Below are 19,788 nucleotides of genomic sequence, written 5' to 3'. Positions count from 1 at the left end.
ATTGATCAGTGCACAGATGAATGAATAGGTTGAGAGACTTTTCCTGAGGATGGCCGATGTAGGTTGTTCTGGCTGCAGTGTAGGTTGAGGTGGAGAGGGTTCTGTCTGGTCAGGACAGAGAGGCTGACTTAGAGTCCTGAATTGTTTTCAAAGCCTCTGGGACCTCTGAACCTTAGGATCTTCAGTGCCCAACAAAGGTCCCTTTTGGCAGTGACTTCCTATAGCTCTCCCTTAAGAAATCCTCAGGCAGCTCTGTCCCAAGATACTGTATTTGCCTACCAAGAAAGCCATTCACTTTGGTGCAACGTAGTGGGTGGCAGAGCACTATAGGTTCCTGTGACCCATCTGACCAGCCTCTGACCCTCTCCCCTTGTAGTCACGAGGGTCCTGTGTGGCAAGTGGCCTGGGCCCACCCCATGTATGGCAACATCCTGGCATCCTGCTCCTATGACCGGAAAGTCATTATCTGGAAGGAGGAGAATGGCACCTGGGAGAAGACACATGAGCACACAGGACACGACTCCTCAGGTACAGTGAATGTGGTAGGGGCAGTTGGATGGGGCTTTGTACCCTGGCTGATGCTCCCATGCCATTTCTCTTGTGATGCTCCTTGTTTGTCCCTTGGGTTTGGTTGGCTTTTCTGCTGTCTGTCCACAGCAGACATAAGGCCCTAAGACCTAAAGCAAGTCTAAAGCAAAATAAGAAAAGGAAAAAAACAATGCAGTGAGGGTTTTTGTGTGTTTGTTTTTTTTTTTTTTTAATTTTATTTAAGTACTGGCCTTTATTCTTAGATTATTGTCTACTCTACTTTTTCCCCTAGTTTTAGTAATTTATTTTTATTAACATATGATGTAATACTGGTTTCAGGTGTGTATTATGATTCACTATTTCTATCCATTACTCCATGCTCATCACAGTAAGCATACTATCAGTCCCCTTTATCTGTTTCAGCTCACTCTACTTTTTGTTAAGGTAGATTGTAGTTTACGAAATTATGATACTTGTAGGTGATGGGTTTTTAGAATCTTCTTATCTTCCTCCTAGTGGTCCCTGCAATTTTACTTTAAAAATATAGTAAAACGGTAAACCTGGGAAATCAGTCTGCTAACTATGCCTCCCTCCTTCCTGCAGTAAACTCCGTGTGCTGGGCCCCCCATGACTATGGCCTAATACTGGCCTGCGGGAGCTCAGATGGGGCCATCTCCCTGCTGACATACACCGGGGAGGGCCAGTGGGAAGTGAAGAAGATCAACAACGCTCACACAGTAAGTCCAGACCTTGCCTGTGTGTGGAGGGTAGCTCTGCTGCCTTGCTTTGTGTCTCCTGGAGACTCCCTAGAGAGGTGGCAGGAGTAGCATCACTGCTTTGCAGGGGACTGGGGAGGGACTGATGCTCAGACATGCTTGGAGGGTCAGTTTCAAGCCTCTTTAGCTCTGAAGCCAGACAGACACTGCATTCAGGGAGACCTCCTCATTCAGCCCAGGGCAGGGAATTGGCACAGGTTCCTCCTTGAAGGCACCCAAGTCGAAGAGGGTCAGGGCCTTAGCAAGGTGGCGGCAGCAGCCTGTCTCCCTGCTACGTTTGCTATGGGCATCTCAAGTTGACATGCTTGCAGTGGTCATTGGGCCCCCCAGAACTTAGTGGTGTTATAAAGGGCATCATAGGAATACAGTCCCTTGCACTTACAGTCATTAGATGTTGAAATAGTCAAGAAAGCACCGTGGATGGTGCGGGAATATCTCACAGTACTTGAGCCCCCACTGTGTGTCATGTAATCCTCACAAATGTCTACAAATGAAAGAAGAAACTATGAAATGTTCAGACTTGCAAGGTAAGTAGTCCTGTTTCTGTTTTATGATGAGACAGATGAGGTTCAGAAAAAGTAAATGACATAGATAAGGTCCTGTACCAGCGTTAGAATTCAGAATCTGTGTGCTTTCTCACTGGACAACACTTCCAGCTTTGGTGGCCCCAAATACTTCTGAAACCTACCCATATGGAAACTTAGTAGCTCCCAAGCTTGACACTACACTTGTGAATTTCTCAAATTTAGGGGATCCACTCAGATTCCCATCTGCTGACTAACTTGCAAAAGTGAATAGGCTGAGAGCTTCTGGGAAGATTTTGGGGAATGACATCACAGCTTTTCAGTCTTTCCTCATCTCCATAAAAACCAGCAGAGCAGCTGGATAGCACAACCAAAACCTCAGAAACATTTACAGCAAAACTAGGTAACAAGATATCTCCACAAACTCTGAAATAGAAGCAGAGAGGAATAAACCTGCAACAACCACAAGATTGCATTGTAATGGTATCTGAGCAGGAGGGAGCAACGGGGTGCCTTCTAACAGACTTGAGAAGGGGAGTACTGCCAAAATAGCCAGCGAGGCGTCACTGGAAAGCATAGCTAGCTAGCCAGTGTTTCATTTTGTTAGGTTTTTACTTATCTATCAGGGAGAGAGAGAGAGAGGCAGGCAGAGCAAGAAGCAGACTCCCTGCTGAGCAAGGGGCCCAATGCAGGACTCAATCCCAGGACCCTGAGATCATGACTGAGCTGAAAGCCGATGCTTAACCAGCCAAGCCACCCAGGTGTCCCATAGCTGGCCAGTTTAAGAACAGCAGCTGAAACTAGGAAAAGTTTGGGGGTTTCTTTTGTTTTTAACCTTTTTTTTTGTTTTTTTGATACGTAAAATTCACGCTTTTTAAAGTATACAATTCTGTAGGGTTTAGTATATTCCCAAAGTTATGCAACTATCAACTGCTCATTTTCAGAACTTTGCAGTGTCTTTGCAGTCTTTGCAGCATCTTTAGTAGGAGTAGATTGCATCTCAAGAAACCACTTTCTTTGCTCATCGATAAGAAGCAGTTGCTCATCTTGTCACAGTTTGATCATGAGATCACAGCAGTTCAGGCATGTCTTCAGGCTCCACTTCTAATTCCGGTTCCTTTTGCACCCCATCCATAGTTATTTATTTCCTCCCCTGAAGTCTTGAACCCCTTGGGAGTAATCCATGAGGGTGTATTCTTAATGGCATCTGGAATGGTGAATCCTTTCCAGAAGGTTTCACTTTACTTTGCCCAGATCCATCAGAGGAATCACTATGGCAGTTGTAACCATATTATAATAACAAATAATAAGACTTAAGAGTAGAAATTACTCCTTAATCCATGGAAGTTGCTGAGTGCATGTCATGTTAGCTGGCATAAAAATGACATTAATCTCATACATCTCCATCAGAGCCCTTGGGTGACCAAGAGGTGCATTGTCCATGAGCAGTAACAGTTTAAAAGAATCTTTGAGCAGCAGGTCTCAACAGTGGGCTTAAAATATTCAGTAAACCACATTGTAAACAGATGTGCCGCCATTTGAGGTTTTGTTGTTCCATTTATAGAGCACACACGGGCAGATAAGATATAGCATAATTCTTTTTTTTTTTTTTAAGATTTATTTATTTGACAGAGATCACAAGTAGGCAGGTGGCAGGGGTGGGGGGTGGGGAAGGCTCCCTGCTGAGCAGAGAGCCCAATGTGGGGCTCAGTGCCAGGACTCTGGGATCATGACCTGAACCGAAGGCAGAGGCTTAACCCACTGAGCCACCCAGGCGCCCCGATATAGCATAATTCTTAAGGACTCTAGGATTTTATGCATGGTAAATGAGCACTGGCCTCAACTTCATGTCGCCAGCTGCATTAGTCCCTAACAAGAGAGTCATTCTGTCCTTTGAAGCTTTAAAGTCAGGCAAGTTGTAGATGGCATCTTCCATTAGAAGTCTGTTTCATCTGGGGCGCCTGGGTGGCTCAGTGGTTTGGGCTGCTGCCTTCGGCTCGGGTCATGATCTCAGGGTCCTGGGATCGAGCCCCGCATCGGGCTCTCTGCTCCGCAGGAAGCCTGCTTCCTTCTCTCTCTCTCTCTCTCTCTCTCTGCCTGTCTCTCTGCCTACTTGTGATCTCTGTCAAATAAATAAATAAAATCTTTTAAAAAAAAAAAAAGAAGTCTGTTTCATCTATGTTGAAAATCTGTTGTTTAGTGCAGCCACCTTCATTCATGATCTCACCAGATCTCCTGGAACACTTGCTGCAGCTTCTGCACCAGCACTGGCTGCTTCACTTGCTCTTTTATGTCATGAAGATGGCTTTTCTCCTTCACCCTTGTGAAGCACCTCTGCCAGTTTCACACTTCTCTTCTGCAGCTTCCGCACCTCTCTTTGCCTTCACAGAATGACAGAGTTAGGACCTTGCTCTCCTTAGCTCTAAGAGAATGTTGTGGCTGGTAGTATCTTCTCTCCAGACCTCTAAAAAACTCCATATCAGCATTCAGGTTGTTAGAACTGTTTTATCATTTGTGTGTTCACTGTAATAGTGCTTTTCATTTCCCTCAAGAACTTTTCTTTTGCCTTCACAACTTGGCTGTTCGATGCAAGAGGCCTAGCTTTTTTGGTCTGTCTCAGCTTATGACCTATCTTTCTCGCTAAGCTAAATCATTTCTAGCTTTTGATTTAAAGTGAGAGATGTGGTACTCTTCTTTTACTTGAACACTTAGAGCCCACTGTAGGGTTATTAATTGGCCTAATTTCAATATTGTGTTTTAGGGAATAGGGAGACTGAAGGAGAGGGCAAGAGATGGTGGGACAGTCAGTCAGTGGAGCAGTCAGAACACACACATTTATCAAATAAGCTTGCCATTTTATTTTATTTTTATTTTATTTATTTTATTTTTTTTAAGATTTTATTTATTTACTTGAGAGAGAGACAGTGAGAGAGAGCATTAACGAGGAGAAGGTCAGAGAGAGAAGCAGACTCCCCATGGAGCTGGGAGCCTGATGCGGGACTCGATCCCAGGACTCCAGGATCATGACCTGAGCTGAAGGCAGTCGTCCAACTGAGCCACCCAGGCGTCCCAAGCTTGCCATTTTATATGGGCATAATTTATGGCAGCCCAAAACAATTGCACTAGTAACATCAAAGATTGCTGATCACCATATAATGAATATAATCATGAAAAAAACTTGAAATACTGTGAGAATTAACAAAATGTGGCAGAGTCAAAGTAAGCAAAATGCTGTTGAGAAAATGGCATCAATAGACATGTTTGACACAATGTTGCCACACACCTTTAGTCTGTAAAAGAGTAACTGAAGTTTGATGAAGTGAAGCACACTTGAATGAAGTATGCCTGTATATGGCCTTTTGTGACTGGCTTCTTTCACTTAACATGTTTTCAGGCTTTATGTCGTAGTATGTATTAGTACTTTATACATTTTTATGGCTGTATGATAGTCTAGCATGTGAATTTACATACCTTGTTGAGCCATTTATAAGTTAATGGACATCTTCAGCCATTATGAATAATGCTGCTATGAAGATTCATGTCTTTTTCTGAGTATATGTTTGTTTTTTAAGATTTTATTCATTTGTTTGACAGAGACAGCAAGAGAGGGAACACAAGCAGGGGGAAGGGAACACAAACAGGGGAAGTGGGAGAGGGAGAAGCAGACTACCGCAGAGCAGGGAGCCTGATGTGGGGCTCGATCCTGGGACCCTGGGATCTTGACCTGAGCCAAAGGCAGATGCTTAACAACTGAGCCACCCTGGCGCGCCTGTGAACATAATGTTTTTCATTTTCTTGGGTAATGCCTTGGAGTGGAATTACTAAGTCAGGGACGCCTGGGTGGTTCATTCGGTTAAGCATCTGCCTTGGGCTCAGATAATGATCTCAAGGTCCTGGGATCAAGCCCCACATTAGGGTCCCCACTGAGCTGAGGATCTGCTTCTCCCTCTCCTTCTGCCTCCTCCCCCCTGCTCATGCTCTCTCTCTCAAATAAATAAAAAAAATCTTTTTTTAAAAATTACTAAGTCAGATGGAAAGTCTCTAACTTTTTGAGGTACTACTAAACTTTTCCAAGTTAACTGTACCATTTCACATGGCTTCCAGCAATGTATAAGGGTTTCAGTTTCTCCACATCCTTGCCAACTCCTAACATCTTTTTTTGTTGCCGTTCTAGCCATTCAGGTATTTGTGAAGTGGTACTTCATTGTGGCTTCAATTTTTATGTTTCTTTAATAACTAATGTTGGGCACATTTTCACATGCTTACTGGCTATCTATATTATATTTGGAGAACTCACCAGGAGGGGTTTTGTACTATATTATACCAGGTGAATGCAAGCTGCCCAGCCTAAGAAGGATTAAAGGGTCTTGTAGAGATCTGACCCTCATAACCCACTAAGTCTCACTTCCACGACAGGGCCTCTTGTGAAGAAAAACTGGGAGTGAAATCAACAGGGAGTAGGAAGGAGACACAGAAAAAGGAAAGAGAACATAGACCAAGACCAGCTCCATGGTAGTTTCACAGGGTATACCTAGGTGTGTCAGAGCCCATCAGATTTTGTAGTTTATGAGCAGTGAATGTTAGTAATGCCTCAGAGCTGTTCTTAGAAATTTAATTGTGGAGTAGAAAGAACATAAGACTATTACTGCTCTGCAGGAACTCAAGGACTGTTGTTTCCATTAGCCATTCCTGAGGTATCTGCTAGAGAATAAGCTTCGGACAACAAAATGACTAGGAAGATATCAAATGCAGTTAACTGTAGAGAACTAAGACTAAATGAGGGTTATAAGGCAGAGGATAGGATATACTGGCCATATGCTCTGTTAAGGTAGCAGACCACTGATCAAAAAGTGGGCACAGCGCACCGGGTGGCCCAGTTGGTTAGCATCAAGAGTCTTGATTTCAGTTCAGGTCATGATCTCAGGGTAGTGAGATTGAGCCCTACATCGGGCTCTGTGCTCTGCAGAGTCTGCTTGAGATTCTCTCTCTCTCTCTCTCGCTGTTGCCCCACTTGCATGTGCTAAATAAATAAATTAATGTGTGTGTGTGTAGCACCCTCAAGATACCCTATTTCTTGAGGAAGTGGCTAATCTTAGGTCTGAGGCCGAATACATACAAGATGAGCCTGAAACATTTTGTCATATCCAGCAGAAATGATCGAAGACCTACTTTGACATACCAGCGTTATTGAAGGAGCCAGTTTGAACACACACTGCAGTTTAGGTGTCAGAAATTTCTAATGAAAATAATTGCAGTGAACTGAAATCCAACAAATAACTTAAATCCATGAGTTCATGGTGATACGTAAGAGAGTGGATCAGGGGCACCTGGGTGGCTCAGTCAGTGAAGCATCCGCCGTCAGCTCAGGTCATGTTCCCAGGGTCTTGGGATCAAGTCCCTCGTTGGGCTCTCTGCTCAGTGGGGTGTCTGCTTCTTCCTCTCCCCTGGCTTGTGTTCTCTCTCACTTTCTCTCTCTCTCTCAAATAAAATCTTTTAAAAAATAAAAGAATCAGTCACCCTTAAAGAATGGCAAGGAACCAGTTAATAAAGTGTAAAGCATTTATCCTGCCTTTCCTTCCTGACCTGTACCTATGGGGAGCCAAATATTAATGAGGGGAATTTCTCTGTCTAGATTATTATATATAATAACAAAGAAATGAATGCAGTATCACCATTTTGTAATGTCCAGTGACTTAAAAGAGGTGTAAATTGTTGACAGGTGCTATCAATATAAAAAGACAACTTGACGTTATTGTCTCCCAGTGAAAAAATACTTTACTGCCTGTAATCTTAACAAAGGGGTCAGACTTGAGTCTGATCCAGTCTGGGATCCAGCTGACAATTTTCAGGAACTCAAAAGAATTCAGAGGTCTGAGTATGAAATAGCAAATCAGCCTGAGAGTGTGTAGGTCAGAGACTAGTCTTTCTTCAACAAAAAGATTTTAAGGGGGGAAAAAAAAACCCAGAGGGGGAATTTATAAATAATGAGATGTAAAAAGACTTAAAACAGTTGAAATGGCAAGACTAAATTGTAGTACCTAAGGATGCATATTTGGGTTACAAAACTATAGAGAAAAAGGAAGGAATCAGAAGTTAGGAAAATAGTACCAAGGAGGAAGGGCTATGATTCAGGTGGGACATGATGAGAGGCCTTCTTGGGTAAGTAGCAACTTGATAATCTTGAACTGGTAGTGGTTACAGGAGTGCTTTAGAGTAATTCATTAAACTTTGCCTCCCTTCATGTTTTTGAAAATGTTCTGTTTCTTAAATTCCTGGGAGTCCCTAACTCCTACTTTAAACATATATTGCTGAAAAATACAGGCACTGGTAGGACTTCTTGAAAAGCTAAGCCTTAATTCATCAAAATAGCTGTCCTACATAATCCTGTCCCAGGACTTGAAGGGGAAATACACTGCAGCTTTGGGTCTGCAGAAGCAGTGTTCTGTCACAAGGCAAAGGGCAGTTACCCCAACCCCCCTCTTTACAGATTGGCTGCAATGCTGTCAGTTGGGCCCCTGCTGTTGTACCTGGAAGCCTAATAGACCAGCCATCAGGGCAAAAGCCCAACTACATCAAGAAGTTTGCATCAGGCGGCTGTGACAACCTCATCAAACTGTGGAAGTAAGTGGGGTTGCTGGACTTATGCCCAAGGGGACACTTCTTACCTACTACCTACCCTACTACCTACTGTGACTCAGCCACAGTTCCCAAGAAACAGGATCACCTTTTCCCAGCCTGCCCGTAGAATACTGTTTTTAGTATGTCAGAGGACACCCTTGAAAAACAACTTGGCCTCGCTCAAACACTTTAATTCTTCACCTAATTCCCAGCTGCCAGAGCCATTGGCATTTCTTGGAAGAGTCTTTTATAGCTGGGGAACTGAGTAAAAATCTGCACGGTTAATGAATGAAATCAGAAAGATGGAATAGCTTTTTGGCCCCTGCAGAGCCCACAGGGTGGGGGTACAGTGGAGTGTGGGAAACACAGCAGGGTTGCTACCTACTGCTGCATTCTCCCTTTTGTCTCTCCTGTTAGGGAGGAGGAGGACGGCCAGTGGAAGGAGGAACAGAAGCTAGAAGCGCACAGTGACTGGGTTCGAGATGTGGCCTGGGCCCCCTCCATTGGCCTGCCCACCAGCACCATCGCCAGTTGCTCCCAGGTCAGCTCAGATCCATGAGAGCCTCCCGTGTTGTATAATCTCTGAGTAAGTCCCATCAAACCTTACAGTCCCCTTAAGGTAAAGTCTAAAAAGGTAAGAGCAGGGCAACAGGCACCTTGGGACCAATGCAAGTAGGAGAGTGCTTTGGAGGTAGGAGGTAGGTCATCCTATGCCGAAGGCTTGATCAGAAGGCACAAGGGGGTTGCCTCGACTGAGCCATGAGGTAGGCCAAACTCAGGACCAATTTCTCAGCATTATGCACCTGGGAATTAGAGCTACCCAGGTGCATTCTGAGAGTGTTCCCAAGCAGAGACCAGGAGCAGTCAGAAGTTCTAGGATCTTGGGTTTACCTACTTATTCAGTCTTCACAGACAGATCACAAAGGAAAGACCAAGGACAAGCCTTTACTTCTATGCAAACCCCACCATAGACAAAGGTTAGCCAGGCTTCATTTGAACCTGTTAAGTTTGGTTCTGAATTTGAGAAAGACTTTTTCAACTTGTCTCCTCTCATTCTCTATCTTTGGTTTATAGACAGCTATTATACCTATTTGGTTGAGAAAATCAGAGCCAGAGGGAGCCCAAAACAAGGAGGTAACTTGGCAGACATGAGGCAGACCCAGAGAGAATTTTAGAGTTAGCAATACGAGCACGAGAACCCGAGAGACTCGATCCATGTGAAATGTGCTTCTGGGGTAAAGGGATAATGCTGGGCTAGAAATTGTCTATCAGAGCTATCCACACCTAAGAGTGCTTTGGCTGCGCATTGGGCTGAATCCCTCACCCCAATCCTGTATAAGTCCAGTATGGCTTTAGATGGAAAGGATATCCCCAGTTCAAGATCCCTGCCTTACCTTCCCTTATTCTAGCCTGTCTTTTCCCAGGATGGTCGTGTGTTCATCTGGACTTGTGATGACACCTCAGGCAATACATGGTCACCCAAACTGTTGCACAAGTTCAATGACGTTGTGTGGCATGTGAGCTGGTCCATCACAGCCAACATCCTGGCTGTCTCGGGCGGAGACAATAAGGTACACTCCATTTCCATGATGTGGTGGACAGGGCCCTGTTTGTGTTTACTGTGCCCACTTCTAGTGCAGTTGGATTCTCCACGTAATGACAGGCTTGGAAGGAGCCTTAGTGAGGACAGTGTTTTGAACACATCCCATAATTACATCATTAAATCTTAATCCCCCATCCCTAGCCCCAAGGTTGTCTGTCGCCCTTTTACAAATAGAAAGAAGCTGACAGTGGTAGGTAGACTTGGATAGGGGTCACAAAGCTCTTAGGTGACAGAGTCCATAATCAGGCCTGAGTTAAATCCAAAGCCACTGTCCTGGTCGTCCATCGCCTTAACCATCTGACCACCTTGTTTGCATGTGACATTCAGTTAGCACTGCTCTGAAGTTAATAGATTTAAAAAAAAAAAAAAAATCAAATAAAGAAAAAGATTGTAAGGTTTTTGTCAGACACCTAAGAGGCATATTTCTAAAAATCAGTATAATTCATGGGCATTATTATTCACCCACTCTACCTCTTCCTACTGTGCTACGAGCCATACAAAGGAAGGGATGAGGAGACAACAAGTAGCTCAGAACAATATAGCAACAAAGCAGATGCACTTGAAAAATCCTGACTCCTGCATCGAAACCTACTGTATGAAGTTACAGATTCTCTGCCTGAGAAGAGGTCAGCTAGGGAGATGGCACTAGCTTGTTACTACTTTTCTGAAGGCAGCTTTTTTTTTTTTAATTGTGGCAAAATACATAGAAAGTTCCCCATCTTAAGTATTTTTAAGTGTACAGCTTTGTAGTACCTTCACGTTATTGGGCACCCATCACGCCCATGCACCTCTGGAACTGTTTGCATCTTTCCTAGCTGAAACTCTGTCCTCACTGAACACTACCGCCTACCACCCCACCACAGCCCCTGGTAAGCAGCATCCTACTTCCTGTCTCTGTGAATTTGACTGCTCTAGGGACCACATATAAGTGGAATCCTATAGTGTCTTCACCTGTGTTATACCATGTGTCTATTTCTTGCCTTTTTAAGACTGCATATTGTATTGTACCACATTTTATCTACCCACACATATACTGAAGGACACTGAGGTGCTTCCACCTTTGGCTCTTGTCAGTAATGCTGTGCACATGGGTGTACAAATAATACCCCTTTTGAGACCCTCTGTAGGCAGTTTCTATCCAGCCTGCGTTCCTGTTCATGTGTAGCAGTCCCAGAAAGATCTAGCAGGCCCCATCTCAAAGCCATAGAGTTTTAGAGCCGGAGTGACCCTCAAAGAAAACTAATCTAACCCTCTTTATTTCTAGTAAGTGGCAGAGACAGGACTAGACCCCAGGTTTGGTAGCACTCAGGACAGGCCAACAGACCCTGACTTCACTGAGGAGCCCTACCATAGGGCTTACAAGGCAGTAAGAAGCAAGTAGGCAAGTGCCTGGTTGGACGTTCCACATTTGTTGTCTGTTGTCATTAATCTTTTATGCTTCTTACTCTTCTTTATCAGCTTGTTTCCTACAAAAAGCTCAGCTCTATTGGCTCTCCGCACAGTATTTCTTCACTAAAGGACTCAGTATGTTTTCAGTCTAGAGCATTCTGCACAGTGCATGTGTAGTAAATAGTCGGTCTCTAAAGCAGGAATTCTTAAGATTTTTTTTTTTAATTGAATACATGTACATAGCTTAAGGTAGTTTTTATTAGGTTATGATTTTTTAATGCAGACTCCTAATTTTCATTCTCTAGGAACAAACCTTTTCAATGCTTAGCTGTTCTTCTGCCATTTACTTCAGTGTAAAAATAACATACTTACTCATCTGTCATCTTCCTCTAGCACACTTCTCAGACTTTTTAGTATTAAACTTGTTAACACATGGATTGCCAAGCTCACCCCCAAGAGCTTTTGAACCAGTGGCTCTGGGCGAATTTTTAGTTTTCACAATCTCCTGGTCACTGCAGATGGCCTGGTCTGGAGACCACACTTTGAGAACCACAATTCTCTTCCCCCTATCCTCTCACAGAAGCTACAGCAGCTTGGTCAAAACAGTATCTATGTTCACATTATTATTATTACTACTGTCTTTTCATGTTGTAACATTATTACAGCACTGCTCCCTCTGTTTTTCTTACTTTCTAAGGTGTTCTTTTTCCAGTTTTATTGAAGTATAATAGACGCACATCGTAAGTTGAAAGTGTATAGCATAATGGTTTGACTTAGATACACTGTGAAATGATCAGCACAGTAAGTTTAGCATCCATCATTTCATATAGATACAATAAAAGAGAAAGCAAAAAAAAAGGTTTTTCCTTTTTTGATAAGAACACTCAGGATTAGTCTCTCACAGTTTTCACGTAGACCATACAGCAGTGTGAGCTATATCATCCTTACATCCCTAGTACCTCTGTATCTTAAAACTACAGTGTGTACCTTTCGACCCTCCACTCACAAGTTCAGTAACCACAAACTGAATTCTTTTGTGACTGGTTTGGGGTCTTTTGTGGGTGTTTTTTGTTTTTAGATTCTCCATATAACTGAGATCATATAGTATTGGTCTTTCTTTCACTTAGCATAATGCCTTCAAAGTCCACCCACACTGTCACAAATAACAGAATTTCCTTACTTTTACATGGTTGAATAACATTCCATTGTATGTATGTACTGTGGCTTCTTTATCCATTCTTCTGTCATTAGACAGGTTGTTTCCATGTCTTGGCTATTGTAAATAATGCTACAGCAAAATGAGGTGTAGATATTTTTCAAGATAGTGTTTTCGTTTTCTTCAGATAAATACCCAGAAGTCAAATTACTGGATCATATAGTTCTGTGTTTGATTCTGTGGAGGATCCTCCATACTGTTTTCCATAGCAGCTGTACCAATTCACAGTCCCACCATCCATGTACAAGGGTTCCATTTTCCCCACATACTTGCCAGCACTTGTGTTTTTGTCTTTTTTGATGGCCATTCTAACATGTATGAGGTGATATCTTACTGTGGTTTTGATTTGCATTTCCCCAGTGATGAGTTATGTTGGGCATCTTCTCACGTATCTTTTGGCCTTTGTAGATCTTTTTTGGAGAAATGTTCTAGTGCAGTCTTTTGCCCGTTTTTTCATCCAATTAGTTAGTTTTCTGGTATTGATTTTTAGGAGTTCTTTGGATATTTTGGATATTAACTCCTTATCTGATGTATGATCTACAAATATTTTTCCCAGTCTGTAGGTAGTCTTTTCACGATGTTGTTCTGATGTGCAGAAGCTTTTTAGTTTAAAGCTGTCCCACTTGTTTATATTTTGTTGTTTATGCTTTAGGTGTCACATCCAAAAAATCAAGACCCATGCCAAAGAGCTTGTTTTTTGTATTTTCTTCTAGGAGTATCATGGTTTAATTCACTTCAAGTTAATTTTTGTGAGTGGTATAAGATAAGGGTCTAAGTTTTATTCTTTTACATGCTAATACCCAGTTTCTCCACCACCATTTATTAGAGAGACTGTCCTTTCTCCACTGAGTATTCTTGGATCCCCTGCCAATTATTAGTTAACCATATATGCTTGGTCTTATTTCTGGGCTTATGATTCTGTCCCATTGATCTGTCTTTTTATGCCCTACCATACCATTTTGATTACTATCACTTTGTAGCTTAAAAAAGTATAATGCCGGGACGCCTGGGTGGCTCAGTTGGTTAAGCAGCTGCCTTCGGCTCGGGTCATGATCCCAGCGTCCTGGGATCGAGTCCCACATCGGGCTCCTTGCTCCGCAGGGAGCCTGCTTCTCCCTCTGCCTCTGCCTGCCATTCTGTCTGCCTGTGCTTGCTCTCTCCCCCTCTCTCTCTCTGATAAGTAAAATCTTTAAAAAAAAAAAAAAAAAAAGTATAATGCCTCCCACTTTGTTCTTTCTCAAGGTTGCTTTGGACATTTGGGGTCTTTTGTTGTTCCATATAAATTTTAGGACTTTTTTTTCTACTTTTGTAAAAACTGCCATTGGAATCCTGATAGGAATTACATTGAATCTATATATGGCTTTTGGTAGTATTGACATTTTAACAATGTTAATTCTTCTAATCTATGAATAAGATACCTTTTCATTTATTTGTGCCTTCAGTTTCTTTCATCACTGAGTTTTCAGAGTAAAGATCTTTCACCTCCTTGGTTAAGTTCATTCATAAGTATTTTATTGTTTTTGATGCTATTATAAGGATCATTTTCTTTTTTAGATGATTCATTCTGGGTGTATAGAAATGCTACTGATTTTTGTATGTTAATTTTGTATCCTGAAGCTTTATTTCAATCTAAGCTTTTTGATGAAATCTTTAGGATTTTCTGTATATAAAATCGTGTCATTTATAGAGACAGTTTGAGTTTTTCCTTACCAGTTTTGATGCCTTTTTTTTCTTCTTGCCTGACTGCTCTGGCAAGGACTTCCAATACTGTGTTGAAAAGAATTAAGTTAGCTGTGGGCTTAGCATATATAGCCTTTAAGAGTTATCACGAACAAATGTTGAGTGTTGTAAAATGCTTTCTCTGCATCTACTGAGATGAAGGATTCTTCACTGTTGTGAGACATCACATTGATTGATTTGCATATGTTGAATCATCCTTGCATTCCAGGTATGAATCCTGCTTGATCATGCCCAATGATCCTTTTAACACACTGCCAAATTCAGGTTACATCTATATTCATCACGGTTATTTGTCCATAGTTTTCTGTTATGGTAGTATCCTTTTCTGGCTTTGGTATCGGGGCAATGTTAGCCCAATAAAGTGTGTGTGTTTCCATTTTGTTTTGTTTTTTTTTTTTTTTTTTTTTTGAGGATTGATATTAATTCCTTAAATGTTTGGTTAAATTCACTGTGAAGCCATCTGGTCCTGGGCTTTTTCATACTAGGAGATTTTTTGATTATTGGTTCATTCTCCTTACTATTTTAGAAACTAATTTTTACAAAAGTAAAATTTTTTATTCAGATTTTATTTCTTCCTGATTCAGTCCTTGATGTTCCAGGTTTCTAAGAGTTTTTCCATTTTGTTTCTAGGTCCAAATGGTTGACATAATTGTATCATAGTAATACCTTAACTTTTCTTTATAGTGCTGTAATAATTATAATATTGTTTCCTTTTTATAATTTTATTTTGGGTTTTTGTTTTGTTTTATTTTTTTAAGATTGATTTTATTTGAGGGGGAGAGAGCACAAGCACAAGTTGAGGGCGGGGCAAAGGGAGATACAGGCTCCCCGCTGAGCAGGGAGCCTGATGTGGGGCTTGATCCTGGGAATTGGGTCCAGAGCTAAAGGCAGATGCTTAACTGACTGAGCCACCCAGGCACCCCTGGGTCCATTTTTTTTTCTTCTTTGGTTAGTTTAGCCAAAGTTGTATCAGTTTTATCTTGTCAAATAACCAACTCCTTTGGTTAATATTTTCTGTTTTCCTGTTCTGTTTAATTTATTTCTGTTCTGATACTTATTTCCTTCCTTCTGCTTGGGTGAAGTTTATCCTTTTTCTTAATCCCCAAGGCATAGAGTTAGGTTAGGTTATTTATTTGGTATAGATCTTGCTTCTTCTTTTTTTTTTTTAAGATTTTATTTATTTGACAGAGATCACAAGTAGGCAGAGGCGGGGAAGCAGGCTCCGCACTGAGCAGAGAGCCCGATGTGGGGCTTGAGTCCAGGACCCTGGGATCATGACCTGAGCCGGAGGCAGAGGTTTAACCCACTGAGCCACCCAGGTGCCCCTAGATCTTGCTTCTTAATGTAGGCATTTACTGCTGTAAACTTCTAAGAACTGTTTTTGCTTTATCCTGTAAGTTTTGGTATATTGGGTTTCTATTTTCATTTCAAACCATTTCATTTCTTCTTTGTTTTGGTTTAAGAGAGTATTTGATTTGCATGTATTTGTGAATTTCTCAGTCCTCTTGATTTCTAGTTTCATATGGTTATGGTTAGAGAAGATACTTAGTTCGATTTTAGTTTTTAATTTGCTAAGACTTGTTTTGTGGTGTAAATACAGAAAATGTTCCACGTGCACTTCTGATTCTGCTATCAGAAGGTTCTATATATGTTGGGCCCGTTTGGTCTATACTGTTGTTCAGGTCCACTCTACTTTTTATTACCTGTCTGGATGATCTGTCCATTGTTGAGAGTATTAAAGTCCCCAACTAATTTTTTTATTACTCTGTTTAGTTGTTAGAATTGTTACATTTTCTTGATGTGTTTGACCTCTGTCTCTTTTTGCTATTTTTAGCCTATTTTGTGTGATAGAAGTATAGCCACCCCTGCTTTCTTTGTGATTACCATTTGCTTGAAATGTCTTTCTCCATGCCTTCTTAGTTTCTGTTTGTCTTGAAGACCTGAGGAATCTCTTGTATGAAGCATATTGTTGGATCTTGTTTTGTTTTGTTTTTTAAAGATTTTATTTATTTGACAGAGATCACAAGTAGGCAGAGAGGCAGGCAGAGGGAGAGAGAGAAGCAGGCTTCCTGCTGAGCAGAGATTCCCAATGCGGGGCTCGATCCCAGGACCCTGGGATCATGACCTGAGCCAAAGGCAGAGGCTTTAACCCACTCAGCCACCCAGGCGCCCCTGGATCTTGGTTTTTGTATTCATTCAGGCATTTGTTTTCTTGAGTAGAGAGTTTTGCATTTGAAAAGTAAGTAAGGCCTTACACATTTGCTATATTATCATTGTTTTCTGGTTGTTTTTTTGATCCATTGTTAATTGTTTCTTATCCTGTCTTTTTTTGTGTTTGATAACGTATGCTTTGACTTGTCATGTTCTTTTGTCTAATTGCTACAGGTTTTTCCTTTATGGCTGTAGGACTAACACAAAACATCTTAACTTCAATAGAATTCCTCATCTTTACTTTTACTTCTCCTCCCCCTTACATGTTAGGTTAGTGATGTTACAATGTATATATTTTATCATGTGTAACTAAGGTATGGTTATTTTTTACTACATATTTTAACTTGTAAAGGAGTTGTAAGTGAATTACATACCACAGTCACCATATTACAGAATCCAGCCTTATGTATTTATCATTACCAGTGAGTTTTTTACAACCCACTTGTACAATGTTAAATTTCTACTCAAAGAACTCCCAGTAGCATTTCTCTTATGGCAGGTGAAATCTGTGATGGAGTTCTCTCAGGTTTTGTTTAAGAACGTCCATCTTGTCTTCATTTCTGAAGGACACTTGCCTGGTGTAGTAGTCATGGTTGATGGGAGTTTTTTCTTCCAGTATTTTGAACATGTCATCCCTTTTTTTTTTTTCCTGGACTGAAAAGCTTGTATTGAGAAATCTGTTCATAGTCTTATCTGGGGGTTCCCTTGTATGTAACTTTTTTCTGTAGCTGCATTTAAAATTCTTTGCTTTTGACAAAATATCGTGTGTTCATAACCCTGTTCAGTTCAGTCTTTTTAGGGCCTCCTGGATCTAGAGGTCTGTTTCTCTCCCCATGTTTGGGAAGTTTGCAGGCCTCATTGCTTGAAATATATTTTATGTCTCTTTCTCATCTTTTGGAATTCTCCTAATGCAAAATATTGCTTCTTCTGATTATATCCCATTTCAGTCTTTACGATTTTTCTTCCTCTGGGCAATTTCCAATGTCCTGTCCTCCAGGTTGCTCTGATTTCTTCTGCATGGTCCATTCTGCTTTTGAAGCTCTGCTACATTTTTCAGTTACTATGTTTTTCAGTTCTAGGGTTTCTGGTGGTTTTTTTTTTGTTGTTATTTTATTTGACAGAGAGAGATCACAAGCAGGCGGAAATGCAGGCAGAGAAAGAAGGGGAAGCAGAGAGCCCAATGTGGGTCTCAATCCCAGGACCCTGAGATCATGACCTGAGCCAAAGGCAGAGGCTTAACCCACTGAGCCATCCAGGGGCCCGTTTTATTGTTTTTTAATGGTGTCTATTTTTGTTGAACCTAATTTCATTTAGTTATCTTACATGTGCTTGTAGTTCACTAAACTGGAAGATTATTCTGAATACTTTGTCCCACAGTTTACAGATCTTTATTTCTTTAGTCAGAGTTTTATTAGTTTCCTTTGGGGTTACATATTTCCATGGTTTTCTGTGATCTTCACCTGAGTCTGGAGGATGGGCTTCACTGTTGCCTGGATTCTCTGGCTAGGCTTCCTATACAGCCAGGACTAGACTCTCTACTCAGCAACAGGTGAGTCTCTGAGTCTTCACAGTCTTGGTGGGGCAGCAGGACAGGACCCAGAGCCTGCACAGCTTGTCCTTTAGAGACCCAAATTAGGCACGAGTGAAGACTGAATATCCTAGTTAGGTGAGGCCATCCGTTTTGCTCTGTAGACAGAAAGCCAACTGCTCTGCACTCTATTCTAGTGCCACAGGAAGCTGTTCTAGTGCCATGGGAAGGAGGGCTGTTGGGTGGGCTCTGCAGCTTCCTACATGCTCTGCTTCGATAGATTTCCTGCCCTGGCACAGTGGGAGTCACTTACATTTTTTTCTGTGCTCTTGACTCAAGCCTGTTTCCTGGTGAAATAAGGCCATTGGCTTTTGCTGTGAGGATCACCAGCTCTGCCCACCCCCCATCTACCTCCTCTGCCTGCTAGAGTTGCAGGGTCCTGCAATTTCCAGGTGTTGTAGCCCTTGCTGTCAGGTGGGTCTGGGGGGCCACTCTTCACCTAGCTAGACTATGACTCAACTCTGCTACCTGGGCAGCCCAACTTTAGGGACCTCTCAGATTTACCTGAACAAGTTTTCTGGATGTGAGGCACCAAAGGCAGGTAGGGGGGGCGTGACTTGGCTTTTCTGCCTTGTCTGCTAATATCCCAGTGCCAGTTCCTGGAAACTCTCCCCACTTAGTCACACTCAGATTCCCAAATATGCCCCACAAATGTGCCTGTAGTCCCCATGGGGCGAACCCAGAGTCTGGGCTCCCACAAAGTAACAAAACGCTGGATAACTGGATGTCACCTCCGTGCTCTTTACCTTCTGAAGGAACCACAGGTTGGACATGGTGCTATGCTGGCTTGGGTGGCGGGCCATGCAATCGGCATGTAGACTTCCCACACAGGCTTCTGGGACAGTGTCTTGGTCTTGATGGCGGAGGGTGGTGCTTCAGCCTCACTCTGTCTTTAGGATTCCCTCAGTAGTTTCCTGTTCATGAATAGTTGTTCTTCCTGTAAGGAGGGTCTAAGTCAGGAACACCCTTTGTCACTGTTGGTGAGGTCACTCTCCCTACTCTTTCAATCTGTGGGGACTTTTGTTGACTCACAAGCTTGAGTCATGGCCTTTGATGCGGGACCTGGGAAGGTGAGGACAGCAGAAGGAGGGGTGCAGACTTGTAACAGGCTCCATGTGCTGGCTTGCAGGTGACCCTGTGGAAGGAGTCCGTTGACGGGCAGTGGGTGTGCATCAGTGATGTCAACAAGGGCCAGGGTTCCGTGTCGGCTTCCGTCACAGAGGGCCAGCAGAATGAGCAGTGACAGGCAAGGCCAAGCTCCCCACCTGCTGACTCCAGGAGGCCCTTTCTTGGACCAACTGACCAAATAGCTGGGAAGAACAGCTTCTACACAATTACTTTCCCAGGAGTAGTTACAAATGCAACCAGATTGATCATCTGCCTTAACATGATTTGAAATGGTTTGTAATTTACTGTCCTGCTGAAAGCATTCATGTTATGAGGAAAAAGCTACAAATGATCTTTACATCTATTATTTTAAAATATTTTTGGCCATTTTTACATACCTTTTAGGTTCAGGCATTATTTGGGGGGTTTTATTTCCAAAATAGTTAAATAAATTAATATTGCTTATAATTCTTCCTGCATCACCCTAA

The 19,788-nt window shown here is 42.2% G+C and overlaps 1 protein-coding gene across 1 annotated transcript in view; it reads left to right on the top strand.

Moving 5' to 3' along the window:
• Positions 1 to 19,768, top strand: part of SEC13 (SEC13 homolog, nuclear pore and COPII coat complex component) — a 33,513-nt gene extending 13,745 nt beyond the window's left edge. Inside the window, exons 4-9 of the mRNA XM_059390320.1 lie at positions 377 to 528; positions 1,132 to 1,265; positions 8,316 to 8,449; positions 8,864 to 8,987; positions 9,871 to 10,017; positions 19,323 to 19,768. Of these exons, the coding sequence (XP_059246303.1) occupies positions 377 to 528; positions 1,132 to 1,265; positions 8,316 to 8,449; positions 8,864 to 8,987; positions 9,871 to 10,017; positions 19,323 to 19,436 (805 nt within the window). The 3' untranslated portion in view covers positions 19,437 to 19,768. The remainder of the gene's footprint in view (positions 1 to 376; positions 529 to 1,131; positions 1,266 to 8,315; positions 8,450 to 8,863; positions 8,988 to 9,870; positions 10,018 to 19,322) is intronic.
• The last annotated feature ends 20 nt before the right edge of the window (positions 19,769 to 19,788 follow it).

Source organism: Mustela nigripes, chromosome 2 (assembly GCF_022355385.1).
Source record: "Mustela nigripes isolate SB6536 chromosome 2, MUSNIG.SB6536, whole genome shotgun sequence".
Lineage (NCBI taxonomy): Eukaryota > Metazoa > Chordata > Mammalia > Carnivora > Mustelidae > Mustela > Mustela nigripes.
Note: the sequence above shows the minus strand (reverse complement) of the source record. Positions and strands in the feature narration are given on the sequence as shown.